The following is a 19550-nucleotide window of genomic DNA, read 5'->3' on the forward strand; positions in this document are numbered from 1 at the left end:
AACATGTATGTTGGAAGAATAAAAACATCTGTTATAGAGGCACAAAACTACGCTTAATCAGAGTCCTCATGCAGACGGGCACGCGCCCTGTCGACAGCTGTGTCGCCGGGGACTTTGGTGGCGTCCTGGTTGTACACTGGTGGTTTGTAGAAGGCCGACTCGTCGTCTTCGGCGTCGAGCTGCATCAGGAACGTCTCCCACTTTTCAATGAGCTGCAATGATTAGCACGGCGCGCACGTCAATGCATAAGCTAGGGCTGTGACTTACCTCCTTCTGCGCCTCGACAGCACCCTCGAGGAAGGTCTCGACACCGCTTTTGAAGTCCTCGACCTTTTCCTTTTCAAAGCGGTCCAGCTCAGTCTTTAGTGACCGACCCATCTCATCGAACAACAGTCTGGCTTGGTGTACCTTCCGCTCGGCCTCCCCGACTTCGGCGTTGACCTGGTTGAGACGGTCTTGCTGACTCTTACCCTGGCGAAGTAGCTTGTCTTGGGAAGACTTTTTCTTCTGCAGCTCCGACTCAGCTGCGTGCCAGGCATGGAATCCCTTTTGGCGTTGAGAGAACGCTTGCTTGATTGACCCAATAAGACGAATGTATTCCTCAATGATGATGCCAAAGGTGAGAACGTCTTGCTGCGCCTGGCGATCGTAGACATCGCGGATGGTCAGCTGCAAATCCGACAAGGCGTCCAATGGCCCGGACAGCGAGGGCGATAGCTCTACAGTAGAAAGAGCGTGAAGCGAAGCTGAGAAGTCGCCGGCCGCCTCGGCCATCATCTTGCGCTGGCCAACCATCTGGTCCATCGCCTTCAACAAGCCCTTGAGCTGATTCTCGAGCGCATCCAGGTAGACCTTCCTGTCATGGAACCAGTCGTCCTGCTCGACAAACTTGTTGCTGCTTCCCACGCTAATGCCCAGCGAGCCTAGGACGCCCTTGCTTTCTGTGGGTAGAGGGTCCCTCCGCTCCTTGTGCTTGATGTCGACATTGAACGCTTCGCTCTCCAAGAAAAGCTTGAGGTCCGCATCATGTTGCAATATGGGGTGCGAGGCCGTCTTGTTCAGCATCTTCTCCAGGGCGGCCCTTCGGCTCTCGACAAAATTGCTATCGAATCGTCCGACGGCCTGCTTGTCAGGAGGCGGGGGCACGACAAAGCCGGGATTGTTTGCGTGGAGTGTGTTATACAGCCACAGGAAATCGCGGTAGCGGCGCTTGACTTCGAATTCGCTCTGCTTGTAGGCCTTGGATGTTGTCTGCCTGGTCAGCGGCGGAGCTCACGGAATATAAGCCAAGTCGTTCCACTTACCCTCGTCCGCACAGAGTAAACAATGTGCGAGCTCGTGAGATCGCCAATCTTGACCGGGTCCCCGACGTGAATCGTGAAGTTCGGCTTTGAGGCTTGCTCCACGCTCATGCTAGGCTGCGTGCTCGTCCTCACACCACTCGGCCGTGCGGCCTCCACGGGCGGTGGCGCTCTCCCGCCAATCTTCTGCTCGGATTCCTCGCCCTCATCATCGACACCATGTGGATCATGGGCACGTCTCGCTTGCTGGCCCTGGGGCATGCTAGTCCGGATGACCATCTGTTCCTTCAGTGGCGGTACCGGGGGCGCATTGTCGTCCTCCGCGGGAGGCGCGGCACCAAGGGGACCGAGAGGATCGTCAACCGCTTCAAGGCGGGTTGGCTGCGCAACCATGCGACGAGGTCCGCGAGATGGCTTCGACGAGGCTGCTTTTTGCGAAGCGGAAGGTGTCGAAGGGGACGTGTCAGCTGCCTGAGAGGGCTGCGACTCTTCGGCCAAAGTAGTGGGCTTGGAGGTATCGGCCCATGGCGATTCTTCGGGATCCATGTTTCGGAATGGCAGCGATACTGTCAGTGAGTGTTGCGAGGTGTGAGTTGGAGCTCAGAGAGCTGTTTATTGGAGAGGCAGATGCGGGTTGCATGTGTCGCTGGTCAACGTCAGCGGTGATTGGAAGGCAGCCAATGAGGTGATGCAAACTGCCCCGCATCTTCTATGGCGCTGTGCCATGAGCATCAGGCTACCACTTTATATGCTAGGTTTGTTAGAGCATTCATGAGAGGAAAAGATTTGGTCGACTATACTTTTTGTAGAGCAAGATCTGGTTCAGCTCTTTGTGTCATTCCCCAACACTCAGTTTAACCACCAAAATGTGACCATAGAAAGATGAATTTTTCAAACGCTAAACACCGAAGCCATGTAAGAGGACGCTGCCATATACCATGTTATACAAATGACAAACAGCTTATCGCAACGGCACACCCTGTATCTGTGACCTGTGACCCTCCTGGCTCCTCCTCAACATGCCTCTGCCCTCGTCATCCGCCTCCCCGTCGCTGGTCAGCCCCTCGAGCTCAAATTCTTCGGCATCCCTGATGCGACCCTCTTCCATGGGTCTCCCGTTGACGCCTGTGTATCCATTCATCTCCTTGGAGGACGTGGGGTTCGCCAGCCTGTCATACATATGCACCAACATATTGGCGAACAAGAAGACCAAGGATGCCAGCGAGAAGAGAATTAAGATGTAGGCCACGTGGTCCATATCAGAGCCGGCAACAAGCAGCATCTGCTCCTCCGTGGCACCCATGAAAAGGAAACCGGCGGTGTAGAGCAGGAAGATGGGCAAGAACTGGAACGAGTTCCACGTCCTGCCATCCTCGGTGAGACTCTGCTTGTCACCAAGGATGAACGCCACCTCAATGATGCGCGTCAATCCCGCGGCCATGAGCGTGTGCCCAAACATTTTGTGCGTCGCCTCGCTGACCATCAGCTCCTGCGGGTGGGAGGACATGGCCCATCCCGTAATGGCGATGACGAGGCCGGGGATAAAGTTGCGCTTTGGATTGCCATCGCGGTCACGGCTCATCCATATCCCAGCCAGGCCAGCGCACCACCAAATAATGCCCATTGACGTGTGCTGCCAGTCGTTGCGCACCCAGGCGGTGCCCCAGTGATGCTCCGTAAAGGTATTGACGCACCCCCACGCGGCGATCACGGCGCTGTCGTAGAACTCTTGCGAGCGCCCCGTTTGTCGCATCCACACCTGTCCTACGAGGAGAATAATAGTCAAGAGAATGCCATAGGCAATAAAGGCGCTACCCATGATAAAGTGTGCCGCGCATTGGCCTGTGTACTCACCCTGGCAGAACCCAAGCGCAGTGATGCCACCAAAAATCATCTGTGTCCAACTCAACACAGGCATCGCTTTTCCTATAATCGAATGGCAAGGTCTGATCAGCTTCCGAATGAAACCATTGATGCCCTTCTCCCAGTGGCCCTTGAGGTACAAGCCCAGCACGACCTGGGCAATGAGCAGGATCTGCAGAATGTGTGCGAACAGGCCGTGAACATTGTTGCCGACAAACTCGCGACCGCCGTGCGCGTGACCGAGGAAGAACCCGAGGAGGGCGAGCATGGAGCCCACAATCTGCGTAGGAACATGCCACCGGGATTTCGTGATCTGGCCCTGTTAGCTTAAATTCCGGACCTCTGTACATTTACCTACACCAAGCACCATGCCTATCGGAAAGATGACGCCGTAGGCAAACATGTTGACGAAGATATGTATCCACAGAGTCGTATCCTTGTCCCGTTAGCCAACGCTCGTTGATAGCTCTTGTGTTCCGTACCAATGGCTCGACGGAGACCGTCTGTCCCTCTGGTATCTCGCTTCCGCCATGGTGGTCGTGGGCGATCGCTGGTCGTGCAAGCAGAAGCGAAGATATGGCAAGTCCCGGCAAGGGTGTTGGGAGGCCCCGAAGTGCCATGCTAGCTGTTGTAGAATGGGCCGCGTGGCCCTTGGACCCTGACTCTAGGTAGCTCAGTCTACAGTCGGGATTCGGGCGCTGACGTGATGTGACCGTGAAACGATGCAAAACGATGCAGTCAGGAAAAGTGAAACCTCCAGCAAGAACGGCGAGAGGAACAATGAACACTGTGAGAAGAGAATGAAGGTTTGCTGCCAAGGTTTCGAATTCAAAGCTCAAGGGAGGCTTATAGGGTCGACCTGGTCTTGTCGGATTCTTCGGTCGCGGGTGGACCGCGAGAGTCGCGACGGCATTGCGGGCCATGTGATTGGCCACATCTTACTCACGAGTGGGTTCTTAGCTTCATGAGCCACGCAAGGCCAAGACCTCACTCCTTTTTCTTATGACGGTATCACGACGCTTCCGTAATTGTGTTTTCTATTCGCTCATGGGTGAAAGCCAGGCGAGGGCGATCCGTGATACCGTCTTGTTACGTTACAGTACGATACAAGCATGAATGGCTGGTGTACTAGTATGGCGTACTTTGGAGCGGATATCTTCTGATATATTATTTAAATCAGTTTGCAAGACCGCCGCCAGATCATGTATCAAGCAACAACAGCTGCATAGCCGCAGACTTGAAGTATCCTGCATCTTGAGCGTGAGCACGTAGTCGCATGACGGACGAATGGCCTGGGCAACTTGCACCTTGATTGTGTGCAAACCCTCGTAATGGGAATGATGATGTGTCGTTTTTGTTGGTCTGAGTAGCATGCGGACCCTGTTTGCCTTCGAGATTTCTACAGCAGTGTGGCACTGTCGCACCATCTCGCCGAGGGCATACCGTCATGCATACCATCACAATTGATTGTGAAACCGAAGCGGCCGGGTCAGAGTTATCCGACTGACCTGGCTACATGTGCAGGTGCAAATGGTAGCTTTGCCCAGTAGACCACCTCCATCCCGAACCGTCCGAGAAAGCTGGCGAGATATTCGACCTCGCAGAATCGCTATGAAGCTCACTTTCCTCCTGGTCAGCGTCTCCGTCCTTGCCGGCAGCCATCTTGTACTGTCGCTGGTCGCTGGCTACCTTGCCTGGTACTACCGCAAGCAGTGGAAGCGGCTCCAAGCTCAACGTTCAGTTGACGATGAGAACCCGTATACTCTCCCCGCAGCCAAACCATTCGCAGGTTATCGAGCCATGGCACCCTCCGCGAAGAAGATCGCCGCCAGCACACACGACGCGGAGAAAACTCGCAGGAGGCTGGCATCCCCGACGGAGGTGCTCAACAAACGAAGCGGAAGCCTCCTAACCTGGGAGGAGTTCATCTTGAGTGCATTTGAACATCCGCGCACTCCGCCCGTGCCTCCAATGCCTGTGAAAAGTGCGGAGCGTGGTGTCAAGAGAGCTTCATGGTCACTTGCAGCTGAGATAGCGAAGACTGGAGAAAGCTCCAAGCAGCCGCAGGCCATGGAGAACTAGAAGAATCCTGACACGGCTGCGTCAGAGGGCGAATATTGGCGTATCGGGTCGCCAGTGTCGGGGAGGCCGTTGTGGCTCGAAAACTCGACCCAGGATGGTCAGAGAAGAAAGTCGCAAGACGGGTACATCTGAACAGAACGTAAGCACACCTCATCCGCATTTCGTGGTGTAGTAGCTTACCTCAAACCTTCCTCAAGCTCTCGCTCTCTTTCTCGAGGTAGTCTTTTGCCTTTGACCACAACTCAGCCTCCATTTCGCGCTCCACCTTGTTCCCCCGACTGTTCAGCCAGCCAATATCCAATTTGCCCACGTTGCCCACGCCATCTGGCTTCAACGAGACTTTGGTCCCCTTGGCCGCAGGTTTGAGGTTCACGATTCCAGCCTCCTCTAGTGCCATGATCTGCCGCTTCATCCGGACTTCCACGCTGTTCAGAGTATCGAGGAATGAATCAGTGGCATCCTGAAGTCCTTGCTTTTGCGAGGCAACGTCGACTGGCGAAGCGGTGGGGGGTATGGATACAGCGTTGAGGGCATTGGCAGTGTGGTTCATCAATTGCACAATGGATTGATCGATCGCGTTGAGCTGGCGGATGTTTTCCTCGACTGTGAATGGCTTGTGGATGTCGACGGGCTCGTCACCCATGGGAACATCGCCTGACATTTTGGATGTAGGGAGGAAGCAGTTTTCAGGGATATGTTTGGTATAGAGAGAAATGTTGCAATCTCTGGCGCTGGTCGTGTGAAAGTGTGTGTACGAGTGAGTGAGCTTGATGGCCTGCTGAGAGAGCGGAAATCAAGGTGAGATGGGTCCGTGCACAGCTACACGCGCAGTTATTGTTCTGTCTGGTTGATTATGGCTCGGGTATGCCTCGGCTAAAGGCATGACGCGACAAGCATCGCGCCTTCATCCGAACTTAGCTTCACGCATAATCACATCCCTTCACCATCACGAAGAAGCATTGCGAAGATCACAGTAAAACGCCTGCGAGAAATGAAACTGGCACAACCAGTCATTTGTTAGGCTCTGTAATTTGCTCATCGCACGCATCACTCCGGCGCCGCCGACGTCTCCAATTGCGACACCCCATGAGCCGCGACTGCACTCAATGAGCCTGGGCGCTGCTTCCCTTGCTTGAGTCGACTGTGGAGGAAAGGGCACCCGCGAGAATCCGAGCATAAACAATTGTCATCAAAATGTCTGGAAATCCTCCGCCTCCAACCCCTGGTGGGAATTTTGGCGGCGCACCACCGGTCACATCGCCAGCACCTGCCACCGCTGGAGGAGCCGCTGGCTCAGGATCTTCTACCATGTCGAATCAAAACCTTAATCAAATAGTGAGTTTACTGCGAAAAGACGGCCGAGAACACCGCATTTGGAGTTCTTCTGTTTGTTTGTGCTGGAAAGCGGGAGCTCGCACCGACCATATCTCGCGTGTGTGGCTTTCCTCTGCAAGAGGGGCCTTTGCGGACGCCAAACGCATTGTTCACAACGTCTGATGTTTAGGCTTAGACCTCTACACATGCTACACTATAATTCACCGGATTGCACCCTTCGGGCTGCCTTTCACGGCAGGCTCTCGTGTTGCTCTCCGTCCCCCTACATTCACCGGGCGCAATGCTGCATTCAAGCCATCATGACTAACAACATCGCAAAGGTCACCGACTACCTCCTCAAAAGGGGGTTCAATAGGACCGAGGAGATCTTCCGACAAGAATCGAAGCACCTCGGCGCAGATGGCAAACCCCTTCAGCAGTTGGCCAACATGGGGCCCAAGAAGTATGCCAAGGCTTTCAACTTGTTGTATGACTGGGTCGAGAACAACTTGGACATCTACAAGGTGCGCTTCTCCAAGAAATTGATACTGGATTCTCTAACTTGCTCAGTTTGAGTTGTCGAAACTACTCTGGCCCATCTTCGTCTACTCCTTCATCGAGCTCGTCAACCACGGCTACGGAGATGACGCAAAGAGATTCCTCACAGACTTGAGTCATCACTTCCAGCATAGTCATAGCGATGATCTCAACACATTTCAAACCATCACATTACCACAGCATATCAACGAAAATGCGACAGCCAAGCTGTACAAGGGGACCCGGTACCGCATACCGCTCAACCAGCATGCCACTGGCGATCTGTTCAATTTTCTCGAGCGCGAATCAGAGCAGGGTGGCTCAGTCATTCGCCAGCTTTTAGTGACATACTGTCAGATCGATTCGACGGCGCGGGGACCCGTGACACCCTTCAGTTTTGAAGCGGTGTTCCGCAAGACGAGGAATATTGACCTTGACGATGTGGACAAAAACGAAGGCATCCCGGGCGTCAACATCGGCCTGTCAAACAGCGATGTGCTGGACCCGGCGGCACCATTGGCTCTTGGTCCGCTGCCCATGGACACAGACTTGAAGGAGGATGTGCGCGCAGAAATCCAAGACGAGGAGGCACGCAATCCGCCTCAGGATGGTCGGCCCAGTATGCTCGAGCAATTTGACCAAAAAATTAAGCGTGAAGAGAGCGCCGATGTGCCCAACAGGACGGAGCTCCCCCTTCCCCCGTCACGCCCGCGAGATATTGCCTTGGAGATGTCGAAGCTGAAGGAAAACCGTGATCGCTTCAAGATCGAAGGGCGAACAGGGGGTGCTGGCATTCCTGTGAGCGCTTGTATCTTTACTTACCACAACACACTGAACACGTGAGTCTTTCTGTCTTGGGAGAGAGCCGCAGCTGACATCTTGCAGGGTATCTAGCATGGACTTTTCCGACGATGGCACCATGGCGGCTGCCGGCACGACTGAGTCGTACATCCGCGTCTGGTCTCTGGACGGCAAGGCGTTGCCCTCCTCGAATCCTTACGATAAGGACCAAAAGTTCAACAGCCGCAAACTCGTCGGACACTCCGCCCCCGTGTACGATGTGCATTTCTCGGATTCCGCTTCAGGTCCTCCCACCAGATTGTTCGGCGAAGAGGGCAAGAAAAACCCCGCACTGGACACCCGAGCGAAGCTACTTATTTCGTGTTCGGCCGATGGTCAGATCCGACTGTGGTCTTTAGAATCGTGGACGTGTCTCTGCCTATACAAGTCTCACGACGGCCCTGTATTCAGGACGCAATGGGGGCCTCACGGTCACTACTTCCTCAGTGGCGGCTACGACAAGGCTGTCCGTGTATGGATGCAGGACCACGCTTCACCCCAGAGATTGCTGGTGGGCCACGATACGGCTATCTCCTCAATCGCTTGGCATCCGAATGGCCTGTACGTCTTTTCAGCTTCGGACGAAACCGACAAATCCATCCGCATGTGGTCTGTCGCTACGGGTCAATGTGTGCGTGTCTTCAGCGGCCACAATGACTATGTCACGGCTCTCGAGTGCGCGCCAAACGGCAAGCTCCTTGCCAGCGCTGACACTGCTGGGAACATCATGTTCTGGGATCTGAGCAACGGCAAGCGCATCAAGCGGTCAAGAGGCCACGGCAAGGGCGGAATTTGGTCCCTGAGCTTCAGCATGGAGTCTAACGTACTTGCATCTGGAGGCCAGGACTGCACAGTTCATCTCTGGGACGTTGAGCTACCGACCGACCCTCAGAAGGCCGCGCAGCAGCATGGACTCGACAGCCTCACTGCGACCACCGACCTCAATGCTGCCAATGATCCCGCTCGCATGGGGGGCGGAACAGGCGGCCCCTCGACATCTGCCGCCAACGCCACTGGTGCTGGTGCACCTTCGAAGAAGAAGGGCAAGGAGGTCATGGTTACGCCTGACCAGATCAGTGCATTCCCCACGAAGAAAACCCCTGTGATGAAGGTGAAGTTTACGCGGATGAACTTGGTCATCGTCGGCGGCTGCTACGATCCCGAGCGTTAGGAGCCTGAGCGTAAGCCAAAGTAACTTTAGTTGGGCGGAAAAGGGTACGAGGGTTTGTACAAGCGGAAGAGGGACATTTATTCTTTGGCGCCCTTTATGGTGCATGGCTCTCGTAATATAATATGACGATAGCATTCTGGAAACACGAAATCCACGAGATGTGCTGGAATGAATTTTCATGAACATTGTCACCACGTGCGTTCTTTCGTGCAGAATGTCATTGCGATTCCACAAGCTCATCTTACAGGACAATTTGCGTCTCTCAACTACACGCCACCAAAGTCCACTCATTCCACCCCACGAGCCTTCATGAAATCCACAAGATCAAAGAAGCTCTTCTTGTACCGCCGCTCTTGCGATGTCCTATTTACCGTTTGGATGCCGAAATGCGCCGTGTAATCTCCAAATTCCCTACCAACGTCAGTTGGTCACGCTGGAAAAGGGCAATTTGACTCACCAATTGTCCATGTAGCTCCACGCAAAAGCGCCTGAGACGTGGACGCCGTCCTCCCAGATGGCCTTGAGCACCTCGGACATGAAGCTAAGGTAGTACAGACTGCGGGGCGTGTCGAACAGTTGATCGGTCAAGTCCTTGTCGTCCTCCCCGAAGACGGGGAAGCCAAACTCTGTCAGGACGACGGGGTGCCGCCACGTGTTCCAGAGGTAGTTGAGGTAGCTACGTAGATAGGTTGGTGTGATGTAGACGTAGGTCTGTGAGCGATACCCAATGTTCCAACCATTGACCTCTATGGTGGTCTGGTTGACGCAGTAGGGCCTGTAGATGGAGCTGGCGTTGGCGGCACAGTCCATGATGCTCTGCGCATTGCCTGCCTCGGGCGGCGCAATGACAGTTGCCGTGTATCTACGCTAGTTAGTCAATCTTCTATAGCCTTCGTCATATGACTCACGGATCAATGCCCAAAAAGTCCGCCGTCCCGTTCATGTACTCAAGGTCTTCCGCTGTCAGGGGCACATAGTCCTGGATTGTCGACTTGTAGGATTCGGGATAGTCAATGCCCAAGTAGATCGGGTTGCAAAAAGGTCCTAGTTGGAAACTGTTGAAGTGGTCTGCAGCCGTTACATCAGCTTGGCTGTTGGGGTCCCGGGGGACTCCAAGATTGTTGTTGAACTTCATGGAGATCTTGCCCTGGCCGTGTAGCTCGTCCTTGTAGAAGTGATACACCTGCGAGTGGGCCTTGATCACGTTATATATCGACCGCCCATTGTCGGAGTAGAGGAGGGGCTCGTTGAAAGTGAACCAGGTGGCCACGCGGTCGGCGTAATGGGTCATGACGATCTTGGCATAGTTCACAAAGGCGTCGGGAAACGTCTCGTTCTGGTAGGCTCCGTTGTTGTATCCAATCTCCGGAGTGCGCTGGGCCTCGGTCAGGTTGGCGCCGTAGAACTGCAGCGGAGTGTCAAAGTGAAGCAGTGTGACTTCGGGGATCATGCCCTTGGAGACGATGAAATCGATGAGATCGTTGTAGTGGTCGATGCCCTCCTGGTTCACGGGCGTCCCGGGCAGTGCAAAGGGGAGGATGCGGGTCCAGGCAATGCTGAAGGAGAAGTACTTGACGCCCATGGCCGCCACCCTCTCAATGTCCTGTTTGTACAGGTAGTAGTTCTCGTTGGTTACGTACGACTTGGCTCTGTCATCCTGCACGAGAATATCCATGAGTGACGGTGCCTTGCCGGCCTCAGCGGTGGCGCCCTCCACCTGGGAAGCCGAGCTGGAGACACCGAACTCGAAACCCTCGGGGAAGTTATAGCAATCATTCGGACCAAAATAGTCACGTGGAGGGAGCACGAGCTCCTCGCTCGGGATTGGCGTGGGTTCGACGGTGGTGCTGTACACGCCTGTTTCCGTGAAGTTGGGAGGATTCGCATGCTCCCACAAAGCTGTCCAGGCAGCATCACCGTAGAGGTTGTCTGTGTCTGAGGCTGTCTCGGTAGCATTTGGGTCCCATTTTCCCCATGTTGTATACGACTGGGACGGAATCAGAGTGGCCAAAGCCGAGGGCGGGCAGGCGTAGGTTGTTGCTGCACTGGGTGTGACGGACGTGGCCGTGCGCTGGGTCGTTGTGAGGGTGTAGCTGAAGGGCGTGAACGAGTACGTGGGCTCTGGAGTCTGAGAGGCTTCACATTGGGGACGATCCGTGGGACCTTGCGCGGGAAGGAAGACTTGTTGGGCTAGCGCAGTCGAGCCCAGGAGGCCTACCAGTGTGAGGCGGTTCATGATGTGTGGTGTGCCCGTGGGAGCTGAACTGACCTCAGCACTACGCAGGATAGGGGGAGTATATAAACACATATATATCCCCAATAGTGCCGGTCGCATCACATATGCACAGAGCTCAGATGCCTTGGTGACGCAAGGAACAGTCCCTTTCTCGCCATATTGGTCAACCAAGTTCTGGAACTTTTGATAATTCTCCTGATCTTTCGGAGAATAGGAGAAACATTCCCAAAGCACGGCCTCACCTCCTTGGGTGGTATCCTCTATAGGCCCGATACTGCGGGGGACGATCGCCCAAATGCGTCAATTAGAGTTGAGCAGGCGAGGATGACTGCTGCAAAATGCGTCATAGGCTGATTGCGAACCCCCAAGCCTTCCCCGCAAGATGGCAGCCTCCACGATGTTGTGGGGAAGATCGGGGAAATGCAGGCCGGCAGTCCTGCACTTGTGTAATTGCCGAGGCTACTGTCAGTTCTAGACAAAATTCGGGGTTGGAGACTCCTGGATCATGAAAAGCTGAGCGCCTGAAATCTTAAGCCAGGGACGCACGTTGATGAGTCGTATCTAGAACGCAGCCATCGTCACCGGCGTCCTGCGTACACCAAACACTTGACAGTCTTGAATGATCTCGTTTTAGATGAGTTATATGTATCTAATGATACTAATGCGGTTTGAGATGGACTAGTTGCAAATCTTCGTCACTCCGGCTGGTTGTTGTTTACAGGCCAGTTTATAACAGTCCAGCACGCGTCCTCTCTATGCTCCCCTTCAGATCCTTGGATGAATCTATGGTCCAAGGATAGCCTGGTAACTAAACTTGGGATCCGCGACCCACTGAATAACAGAGCCACCAACGGCAAGATACTGTGCATGAGGCAGCCAACTCTTCAAATGGGAAGTGGAACACCCCGTCTGACGAACAGGCTTGCCCTCAAACCTGTCCTGGATCCACCGCAACCAACGAGGGCGGGTCGCATCCAATGTGGGAACGTGACCTGTCCCGTTGACTATGAGAAAATCGAGATCGTGCTCGGGGAATAGGCCGCACGTATCTTCGACAGCGGACTTGACACCATCAAAGGGAACATAGATATCTTCTGTGCCCTGAAGCACCAGCAAAGGGCCCTTGAAGTCCTTCCTGCCCGGGTTGGCGAGCTTCTCGAATGCGGCACCGTGCCATGACTGCTCGATATAGTTCTCCCTTGTCACCTCGGCCGCGAGGAAGAGCTGTTGCGCAGCACCGACGCCGCCTTTGATGCTGGTCCAGAGCTTGTTCCTCGCCATACCGAGAGGAGTGAGCCACAGATCGAGCGTAAAATCGGGAAAGATGCTGCTCATGGCGATTCCGACAAAGTTCGAGATGAAGGCGGGAGAGACGCCAAAGACATCAACGACGGGACTTACTGCCACAGCGCCCTTGTAGCCGCCAAAGGTCTTGTCAGGAAACTCATCCACGCTCAGGGCGAGACGCTCGGCCACACCCCACGCCACACCACCACCCTGGCTGTGGCCCATGGAAACGAACTCCTTGGTCAACTTGCCGGGAAAAGCGTTCCATGCCGCTTGAAGTGCATGGAGAGCGTCCCTGGCACCGACTTGAGCGACGTCCCATTGGTGTGCAATGTGACTCCCGTCCCAGGACTTGTCGATTCCCAGTCCGGCATAGTCAGGGCCGACCACTGCGTAGCCGTCTTGCGCGAGTGTAAAGGGTGCCGAAAAGCCGTACCAGAGGTGTCTCATGGCAGAGGGGGCAGCGTCAGAGTGGAAGCCTGAGGTGCCGTGGGTCCATAGGACAGTGGGAGCAGCCACGCGAGAGCTGTTGGTGTGCCCAAAGTGACGGGGTTCAAAGGGCCAAAGGACGAATGCTGTCGCCGGAACGACTGTGCCGTTGAAGGTGGTGGTCGTGTACATGAAGCGTGAAAGAGCAGTGTTGGGGGGGATGGAGAATCCAGATGTGTCCGTGACCAGCTGGGTCTTGAGGACGACACCCGGTTGGAGGGGGCCAGTGCTGTTGGTCAAAAGTGGCAGGGTGTAGAATTCGTCTTCGCTTGGTCCACCGTAGGCGAGCTGAGAGCGATCTGAGTTGGTGACGACCGCAACGCTCTTTGCGATTTCGTCTGTCAGCAGCGCATCTTGGATATGCTGGGTGGAGAGGGACAAGGAGGAGTTCCACGTGTTGGGCTGGACCTCAAAGTTGCCTAGCTGTGCTGAGGCAGTGGAAGCCAGCAGGGCTAATGGTACTGGGCTGAGCAGTCTCATCGTGGAAGACGTTGACGTGGTGAACGTTTCTGGCTTCGCTGGCTAGTTTGTGTGGTAGATTGCTCTGCTTTGTTCGTGGTACTGTCTCGTCTGGGCCACTGGCCTATATATATGTGTGTTTGTGCGTGTGTATGCGTGTGGAGGTAACTGATGCTTTGGTAATAATTTCATCTATGTCACCATTTCTGAATTGTCATCAGATGGTATCCCAGGGTCATGCCCGGACGCCGTACTATGAGATCGTTTGGGCCATGGGCCCGTGGCGGCGCCATGGAGCCTTTTGTGGAGACACGCCGAGCCACGGAACTCCACGGCGTTCCGGAGGCCGGACTCGGGATCGGGGGACAAGTTTCCATTCTCGGACGAATATGCTCACCACTTCATGATGGGGATCTTAGGCAGAATGTATAGCAAGGTATCGTTTCATTCGACATGGACGTAGATGAGCTGCATCCTGTATCTCCACTGAGATTAGGCATTGCAGGGTAGGCTACAGTTAATGTGTCACCTTGCAGACAGGTAAGGTATCCCATAACACGAGCATTATTCGACTGATTTAGTGACGCGGACACTAGTATGGCGCCTACATTTCTTGAGATAATTGAGATAACTATGAGGGCAGACCACTCCTTACTAATAAAGAAGGTATCAGGGGTGAACTATCGCCGGTCAGAGTGTCCGAGAAGACGATGCCGTGGAGTATTTGGGGGCATGATAATTTTGTGAGACTCTCTTTTATATGTGTTGCTTACATATGTACGCTTAAATATGTTCAAAACACAGCGGAATCCCTCTTTTGGCGTTTGATAGGTTATGAACCCTCGCTTTTCAACCACACAGTTTAACCCCCATTACTACCAACCAGGAGAACATGTACCATACAAGCAGTACACCTTAACAGAGAGGCATAGAGGCTTATTGAGGCCCGGAAAAAAGTGAGAGACTACCATTATGTGGCTGTGGGCAGCCTGTGGGTGCACTGTTCACTAATAAACTCTGAATAGCATTGCGAAAACACAAAAAAATAAATATTTCGCCAGTAGCTGTAACAGCAAGGACAGCAGAACAAGCCATGTATTTCGCTTTCTGCCTGTTCAATAGTATGTATCTGCTTATGAGCACGGCGTCTGGCTATTTCGCATGAGGAGGCTTTATTAGAATTTAATTAAGTTGTATACTGACGGCTGAAGATGGATTAACAGCTTGGCTCAGGGCACTTGGCCTCGACGCTGTATAAAGAGGATAAGAAAATGAATGACTAGGGCTAGCCAGCAACGCCAGTGGCAGGATACCCTAGGCAATAGATTAGCAACTGTCAAGTCCAAAGGCACTAAAAACGTACACCACGAGCACACGGCAATGGCAAGATAGAGACAGACGAGCATAACGCCCTCGAGCCAATTACTCTTGCCATCCCCAATGAGGTAGTTCACGAGCAGAACCGACACAAACATGACCGCCACCTGGAACATGTCAAAGGCCAGCGTCATGTCCTCGACGCCCATACCCCAGCCGATAATGACGAGAAGCGGGACCACAAAGAGCGCGACCTGGATGGAGGAGCCAATGGCTACGCCGATGGACAGGTCCATCTTATCTTTGTACGCGACCTTGACGGCCGTCACGTGCTCGGCTGCGTTGCCGACAATGGGCAGGAGAATGAGGCCGACAAACTCCTCGCTGATGCCACCGGCATCGGTGATGGCCGAGATACCGCCCACCATGTACTCGGCGCAGAAGGCGATGATGACAGTGGCAATGGCCAGCACGCCCAGGGCGACGGAAAAGTGCAACTCGGGCTCTGCCTCATCGCTGTCGTCGTCCTCGTCTTCTTTCTCGCCAAGCGAGCCTTGGCTGGGATCCTGCCGTAGCATGACGTTTGCATCCTTCCTGCGACGCCAGAGCGACTCGGGCTCGACTTTTTGGCTCTCCACCGCAAAGTCCGCACTGTGTGTGTGCAGCTGAAAGACGAGAAAGGCGGCATAGACAAAGAACAGGATGACAGCGACGCCACGCGACAGGGCGGCTGTGCCCGGGCGGTCCTCAAAAGTGGGATTCTCCTTGAAGACGGTCGGCACGATGAGGCCCGCGACGGAGAGGATGAGGAGACTGGCGGCCGAGTCGACGACGGTGGTGTTGAAGTATTGCTCGCGACGACGGTAGCCACCAGCGAGGAAGCAGCAGCCCAGCACGAGCAGCAGGTTAGAGAGGATGCTGCCGATCAAGGAGGTCTGGACGATGGCGACCTTGCCCTTGGTGAGGGCGATGATGGCGACGATGAGTTCCACGGCGTTTCTGTGCTAGTTAGTTTTGTAAGTCTCCAAGGCCCAAGCGTTTCGAGCTGGGAATAGCATGCAAAGTCCGTACGTACCCAAACGTCGCGTTGATGAGGCCACCGATGGATTCACCCGTCCGCAGAGCGACCTCCTCCGTTGCGTCACTCAGCATCGCCGCCAGAGGGACGATGGCAACAAAGTTGACACCAAACACGATGCGCCCATCGAGACCGGCAGCACCCACCGCAATACCAGCCGGCGCCGCCAGGAGGAGAATGTTCAGCCATGACCCGAGCAGCGTCCTCCTGATCTGGTTCGAAACAGTGAAGGGTTCTCTAGGATGCACAGGGCGGTAGAATCGATGCGAGTTCTTCTTTTGCAACTTGTCACTCTTGTTTTTGGCGTTTTTGGCTTCATATTTCGTCGTGGTCTCACTATCCTCCTCTGCTTTCCCGTTCGATCTTCGATTGCGGAGCGCATCCCCATTGGCTTGAGGGGATGTGTTGACCTCCGCGCTGGAGGGTGTGCCGTCGAGCGTCCGGTCGCTGCCTCCATTCTGACTGTGGGTCGGATTCTGTGGCTTATAATCTGTCGGTTCTGTATAGCCGTGTCTCAGTCCTGCCTCGAGGCCACTGTCGGTATTTGCACGGGGCGCGAGCGTCCTCCTGACCTTGGCGGCTTGCTTCCACCTGCTGCGTGCGCCTAGAATGTTATCTGCAAAATTCATAGTTGGTTAACAGAGATATCACTGTCTGCGCGCGCCATGGCTCGATGTTGAAGTAAAGTGAAGGGGATAGAGGAACGGGACGGGATGTAGTTGATGCAGGCACTGAGTCCAGTTCACAGTAAGATACGCTGCGGGTGTGGCTGCGGCCACGGATGACGAGGCTTATCTGAGCCTATATGATGGCGGCTTAACAGATACGAGGACATCTTGCATCGAATCATGGTGCGAGGGCACTTGTTTTAGCTAGCAGCAGAGGAAAGGGAAAGAGGGAGTGGGACCTACGCGTCGCGCTCTGCGTCCGCCGCACGTTGGGCGGCATGGTGCTGGGTTGGGCAGATCTGTACATACAGAGGCTCGGAAAGGAAAATTTATGTGGGAGAAGTTTAGTTTGGCTTCCGAGAAGTCAGAATAAAGAATGAATGAGTCGGAGGATTTGACGCATGGATGGCTGGTCCCCTGGCCATTTGAGTCAACACTCAAGGGGCGCGGACTGGAAATTAGGCAACAATGGACGTCAATCAACGCCCCTGATTCATGATTTCCTTAGCGTCATCTACTGTGGCTTTCGCTCATTCATGTTTCACTGCCGGCCTTGAGTGGCTGAGGCATCATGGCGGACAGCTGGTGAGTGGTGATGTGGTGTTCGAAGCTACGTGTATACCGGCTAACACGGCGCGGCGGAGCGACGTCATGAGGCTGTACAAGGGTGATATTGGCGCCAACGGGATTAGATGTAACTGTACACCCACTTGCCGAGCGCAGGGTCACTTGCTTGATTCGATTTCTCCGTCGGCCTACCGGCATGCCCAAGCGCACGACTGCCAGACACCTGGTAAGGATGTCGTGTTTCCATGACACTTTGAAAGGGCCACTCGTCTGGAACAGCCTGTGACAACGAAAGCATGCATTTGGGTCAAATCAATGAATCCTCAGCTCCGTCCTGGACTCCTGAGCCAGTCGTCCACGCCGAATTCCGTCCAAGCACCCAATCGGGAAATGCGGCGCCGGCCATGGCCAGCGGATCTACATCAGAAATGCCGGTCTTCCGGAGAGCTCAGTCAACAAAAGACCAATAATGCCAACACTTGCCCAATCGATATGCAGGGGCCGAATGCAAGCAAAATAATCACTCCGTGCGTGATCTCGGTCTCATTCTTTGGGCTGTCTGGCTCGTGCGGCCGCGGCATAAGAGACAGCCTGTGCAATCATTATAAAATATACAAACAGCCGTCTCCTCAGTTACTTCATTTTACAGTATTGCCAAATTCTGATCCAGCCAATGTGAAGGCTAGAGTCGAGGCAGAAGAACCGGACAAGAGTCACATCAGGTCAAAAACCACAAGTAAACACCCTGTTTGCCCGAAAAGGGGTATCATCCTTCGTTTCCAGCTGGTACTATGTTTCTGAGTAACTCTCAAAACCCAAAGATTCTACGCATCAAAATAATTGCCAAGCATCCTCATCCATATGTAGCTTGGAACTCACGTCTTGGCCGAGACCTGCGTCGCCTCCACACAAGGCTTCTTCGCCTTGGCCTCATTCACCGATGCCACAGCCCTCCCTACCGCATACTGCGGCGTCGGCAGAGTCGTCGACTGGTACGCCCCTTTCCACGGTCCCAAGGCCTGCGCGACAATAACCCACGTCGGCAGTAGCGGCGCAATCCATTCTCCAATGATGCGGAACAGCCACGTCGACCATGCCGAGATGCGGATGAGCTGTTGACTCTTGGCGACCGATTCGCGCACACGTGGCTCCCTCTTCTTGTTGACCTCGCCCAAGACCTTCTCCAGCTGCGCTGTCGTCACCTTGTCGTTTTGCTTGATGAGATGCTGCAAGTGGTCCACGAGCATGACGACCGACTCGGCCCCCTGCGCGCCACCCTGCGCGAGAATCGGATTCGTCTTGGCCACGGCGTCGCCCAGACAGATGAGGCGGCCATAGTGCCAGCGACGCAGGCTATGGTTGGGACACGGTTGCGTGGTGACACGGTACCTGTTGGCGTAGACGTCGCCAAAGGTTGTCTTGTCACTCAGCTTGGTGTCGGCGTACTTTTCACAGACAGCCGCGCCCTCCTCCGGGGTCCATCGAGGAAAGTCAAGACTGCTCGTTCTCTTGTCCTCGCCGGCCTTGAAGAAGATAAACCAGCAAGCCTCGCCCTTGGCACCCCCGAACAAACCAATGGTCATATCCTGGCCGGTGACCTGGTAGGTGTGGTCCTTGCGCAGGTCCCCCGTGTTGTCGGAAAGGCCAAACACGCAGGCAAACTCGGTGGCTGCGTCTATGCGCTCATTGTCAGCAACAAATCATTCGACTGCCACTGCAATGTGACAACTGACCCTCTCCCTTGTCGCCCACAAACACCTGTGAGCCCGCCTCCTCGGCCATACGCCACATCTCGGCGCGCACGATGCTATGCGTGCCATCCGCACCGAGCACCAGATCTGCAAGATGCACTTCTCCACTCGTCATGTGCAATCGAACGCCCTCGTCGCCCGTCAGCTGCTCTATGCGACTTACTCGCTGGCTCGTGTGGATTTTCTTCTTGCCCTCCTCGCTCACGTTGCGATATAGCACCCGGAGATACTGTGTGCGCGTCCACGTGCGGATGCCATACCCATCAGCACCAGCGTGGATGGCCTCCGCCACGTGATGCGTGAAGATGGGCTTGCCAGCAATGTCACGCGCCGTCAGGGTGCACAGCTCCGCCGACTCGTCGTACACATCGTCCAGAACCCCGAGCTGGTCGAGCACGCGCTGGAAGTTTGGGTACAGGGCGAGACTTGCGCCCACCTCAGGGGCAATGTCGTCGTACGCCTCGAGAAGGATAAAGTCGATGTCCAGGCGGTCGAGATGGAGGGCGGCGGCCAGGCCAGTCATGCCACCACCCACAATGGCGACTTTGAAGGGGGCCATGGTGAATTGACTGGGTCTAGAGGCGGGAGAG

The 19550-nt window shown here is 54.7% G+C and overlaps 9 protein-coding genes across 9 annotated transcripts; 2 read left to right on the forward strand and 7 right to left on the reverse strand.

Annotated features, from left to right (window-relative positions):
* Positions 1-53: 53 nt before the first annotated feature.
* On the reverse strand, positions 54-1847 carry J7T54_005035 (sorting nexin 3; the record flags this gene model as incomplete). Its single annotated transcript, XM_051509632.1, has 3 exons — positions 54-212; positions 268-1239; positions 1305-1847. The coding sequence occupies 3 exons, from the start codon at positions 1845-1847 to the stop codon at positions 54-56; spliced, it is 1674 nt and encodes a 557-aa protein (XP_051359367.1).
* A 415-nt stretch (positions 1848-2262) lies between these two features.
* On the reverse strand, positions 2263-3784 carry J7T54_005036 (uncharacterized protein; the record flags this gene model as incomplete). The annotated part of the gene is made up of 3 exons (XM_051509633.1): positions 2263-3477; positions 3532-3600; positions 3647-3784. 3 exons carry the CDS (start codon positions 3782-3784, stop codon positions 2263-2265), a joined length of 1422 nt encoding a protein of 473 aa, XP_051359368.1.
* A 991-nt stretch (positions 3785-4775) lies between these two features.
* On the forward strand, positions 4776-5246 carry J7T54_005037 (uncharacterized protein; the record flags this gene model as incomplete). The annotated part of the gene is made up of 1 exon (XM_051509634.1): positions 4776-5246. One exon carries the CDS (start codon positions 4776-4778, stop codon positions 5244-5246), a length of 471 nt encoding a protein of 156 aa, XP_051359369.1.
* A 181-nt stretch (positions 5247-5427) lies between these two features.
* Positions 5428-5907, reverse strand: J7T54_005038 (uncharacterized protein; the record flags this gene model as incomplete). Its single annotated transcript, XM_051509635.1, has 1 exon — positions 5428-5907. The coding sequence occupies one exon, from the start codon at positions 5905-5907 to the stop codon at positions 5428-5430; it is 480 nt and encodes a 159-aa protein (XP_051359370.1).
* Positions 5908-6880: 973 nt separating this feature from the next.
* Positions 6881-9108, forward strand: J7T54_005039 (Transcription initiation factor TFIID subunit-like protein; the record flags this gene model as incomplete). The annotated part of the gene is made up of 3 exons (XM_051509637.1): positions 6881-7084; positions 7131-7936; positions 7983-9108. The coding sequence occupies 3 exons, from the start codon at positions 6881-6883 to the stop codon at positions 9106-9108; spliced, it is 2136 nt and encodes a 711-aa protein (XP_051359371.1).
* Positions 9109-9395: 287 nt separating this feature from the next.
* On the reverse strand, positions 9396-11344 carry J7T54_005040 (Beta-glucosidase 1A-like protein; the record flags this gene model as incomplete). Its single annotated transcript, XM_051509638.1, has 3 exons — positions 9396-9519; positions 9566-9970; positions 10017-11344. 3 exons carry the CDS (start codon positions 11342-11344, stop codon positions 9396-9398), a joined length of 1857 nt encoding a protein of 618 aa, XP_051359372.1.
* A 783-nt stretch (positions 11345-12127) lies between these two features.
* On the reverse strand, positions 12128-13600 carry J7T54_005041 (uncharacterized protein; the record flags this gene model as incomplete). Its single annotated transcript, XM_051509639.1, has 1 exon — positions 12128-13600. One exon carries the CDS (start codon positions 13598-13600, stop codon positions 12128-12130), a length of 1473 nt encoding a protein of 490 aa, XP_051359373.1.
* A 1264-nt stretch (positions 13601-14864) lies between these two features.
* Positions 14865-16922, reverse strand: J7T54_005042 (vacuolar calcium ion transporter; the record flags this gene model as incomplete). Its single annotated transcript, XM_051509640.1, has 4 exons — positions 14865-14893; positions 14943-15895; positions 15972-16590; positions 16886-16922. 4 exons carry the CDS (start codon positions 16920-16922, stop codon positions 14865-14867), a joined length of 1638 nt encoding a protein of 545 aa, XP_051359374.1.
* Positions 16923-18084: 1162 nt separating this feature from the next.
* On the reverse strand, positions 18085-19519 carry J7T54_005043 (uncharacterized protein; the record flags this gene model as incomplete). Its single annotated transcript, XM_051509641.1, has 2 exons — positions 18085-18884; positions 18943-19519. 2 exons carry the CDS (start codon positions 19517-19519, stop codon positions 18085-18087), a joined length of 1377 nt encoding a protein of 458 aa, XP_051359375.1.
* Between the last annotated feature and the right edge of the window lie 31 nt (positions 19520-19550).

The sequence above is a fragment of the Emericellopsis cladophorae genome (genome assembly GCF_022114955.1).
Source record: "Emericellopsis cladophorae strain MUM 19.33 chromosome Unknown NODE_66_length_117400_cov_117_744279, whole genome shotgun sequence".
Lineage (NCBI taxonomy): Eukaryota > Fungi > Ascomycota > Sordariomycetes > Hypocreales > Bionectriaceae > Emericellopsis > Emericellopsis cladophorae.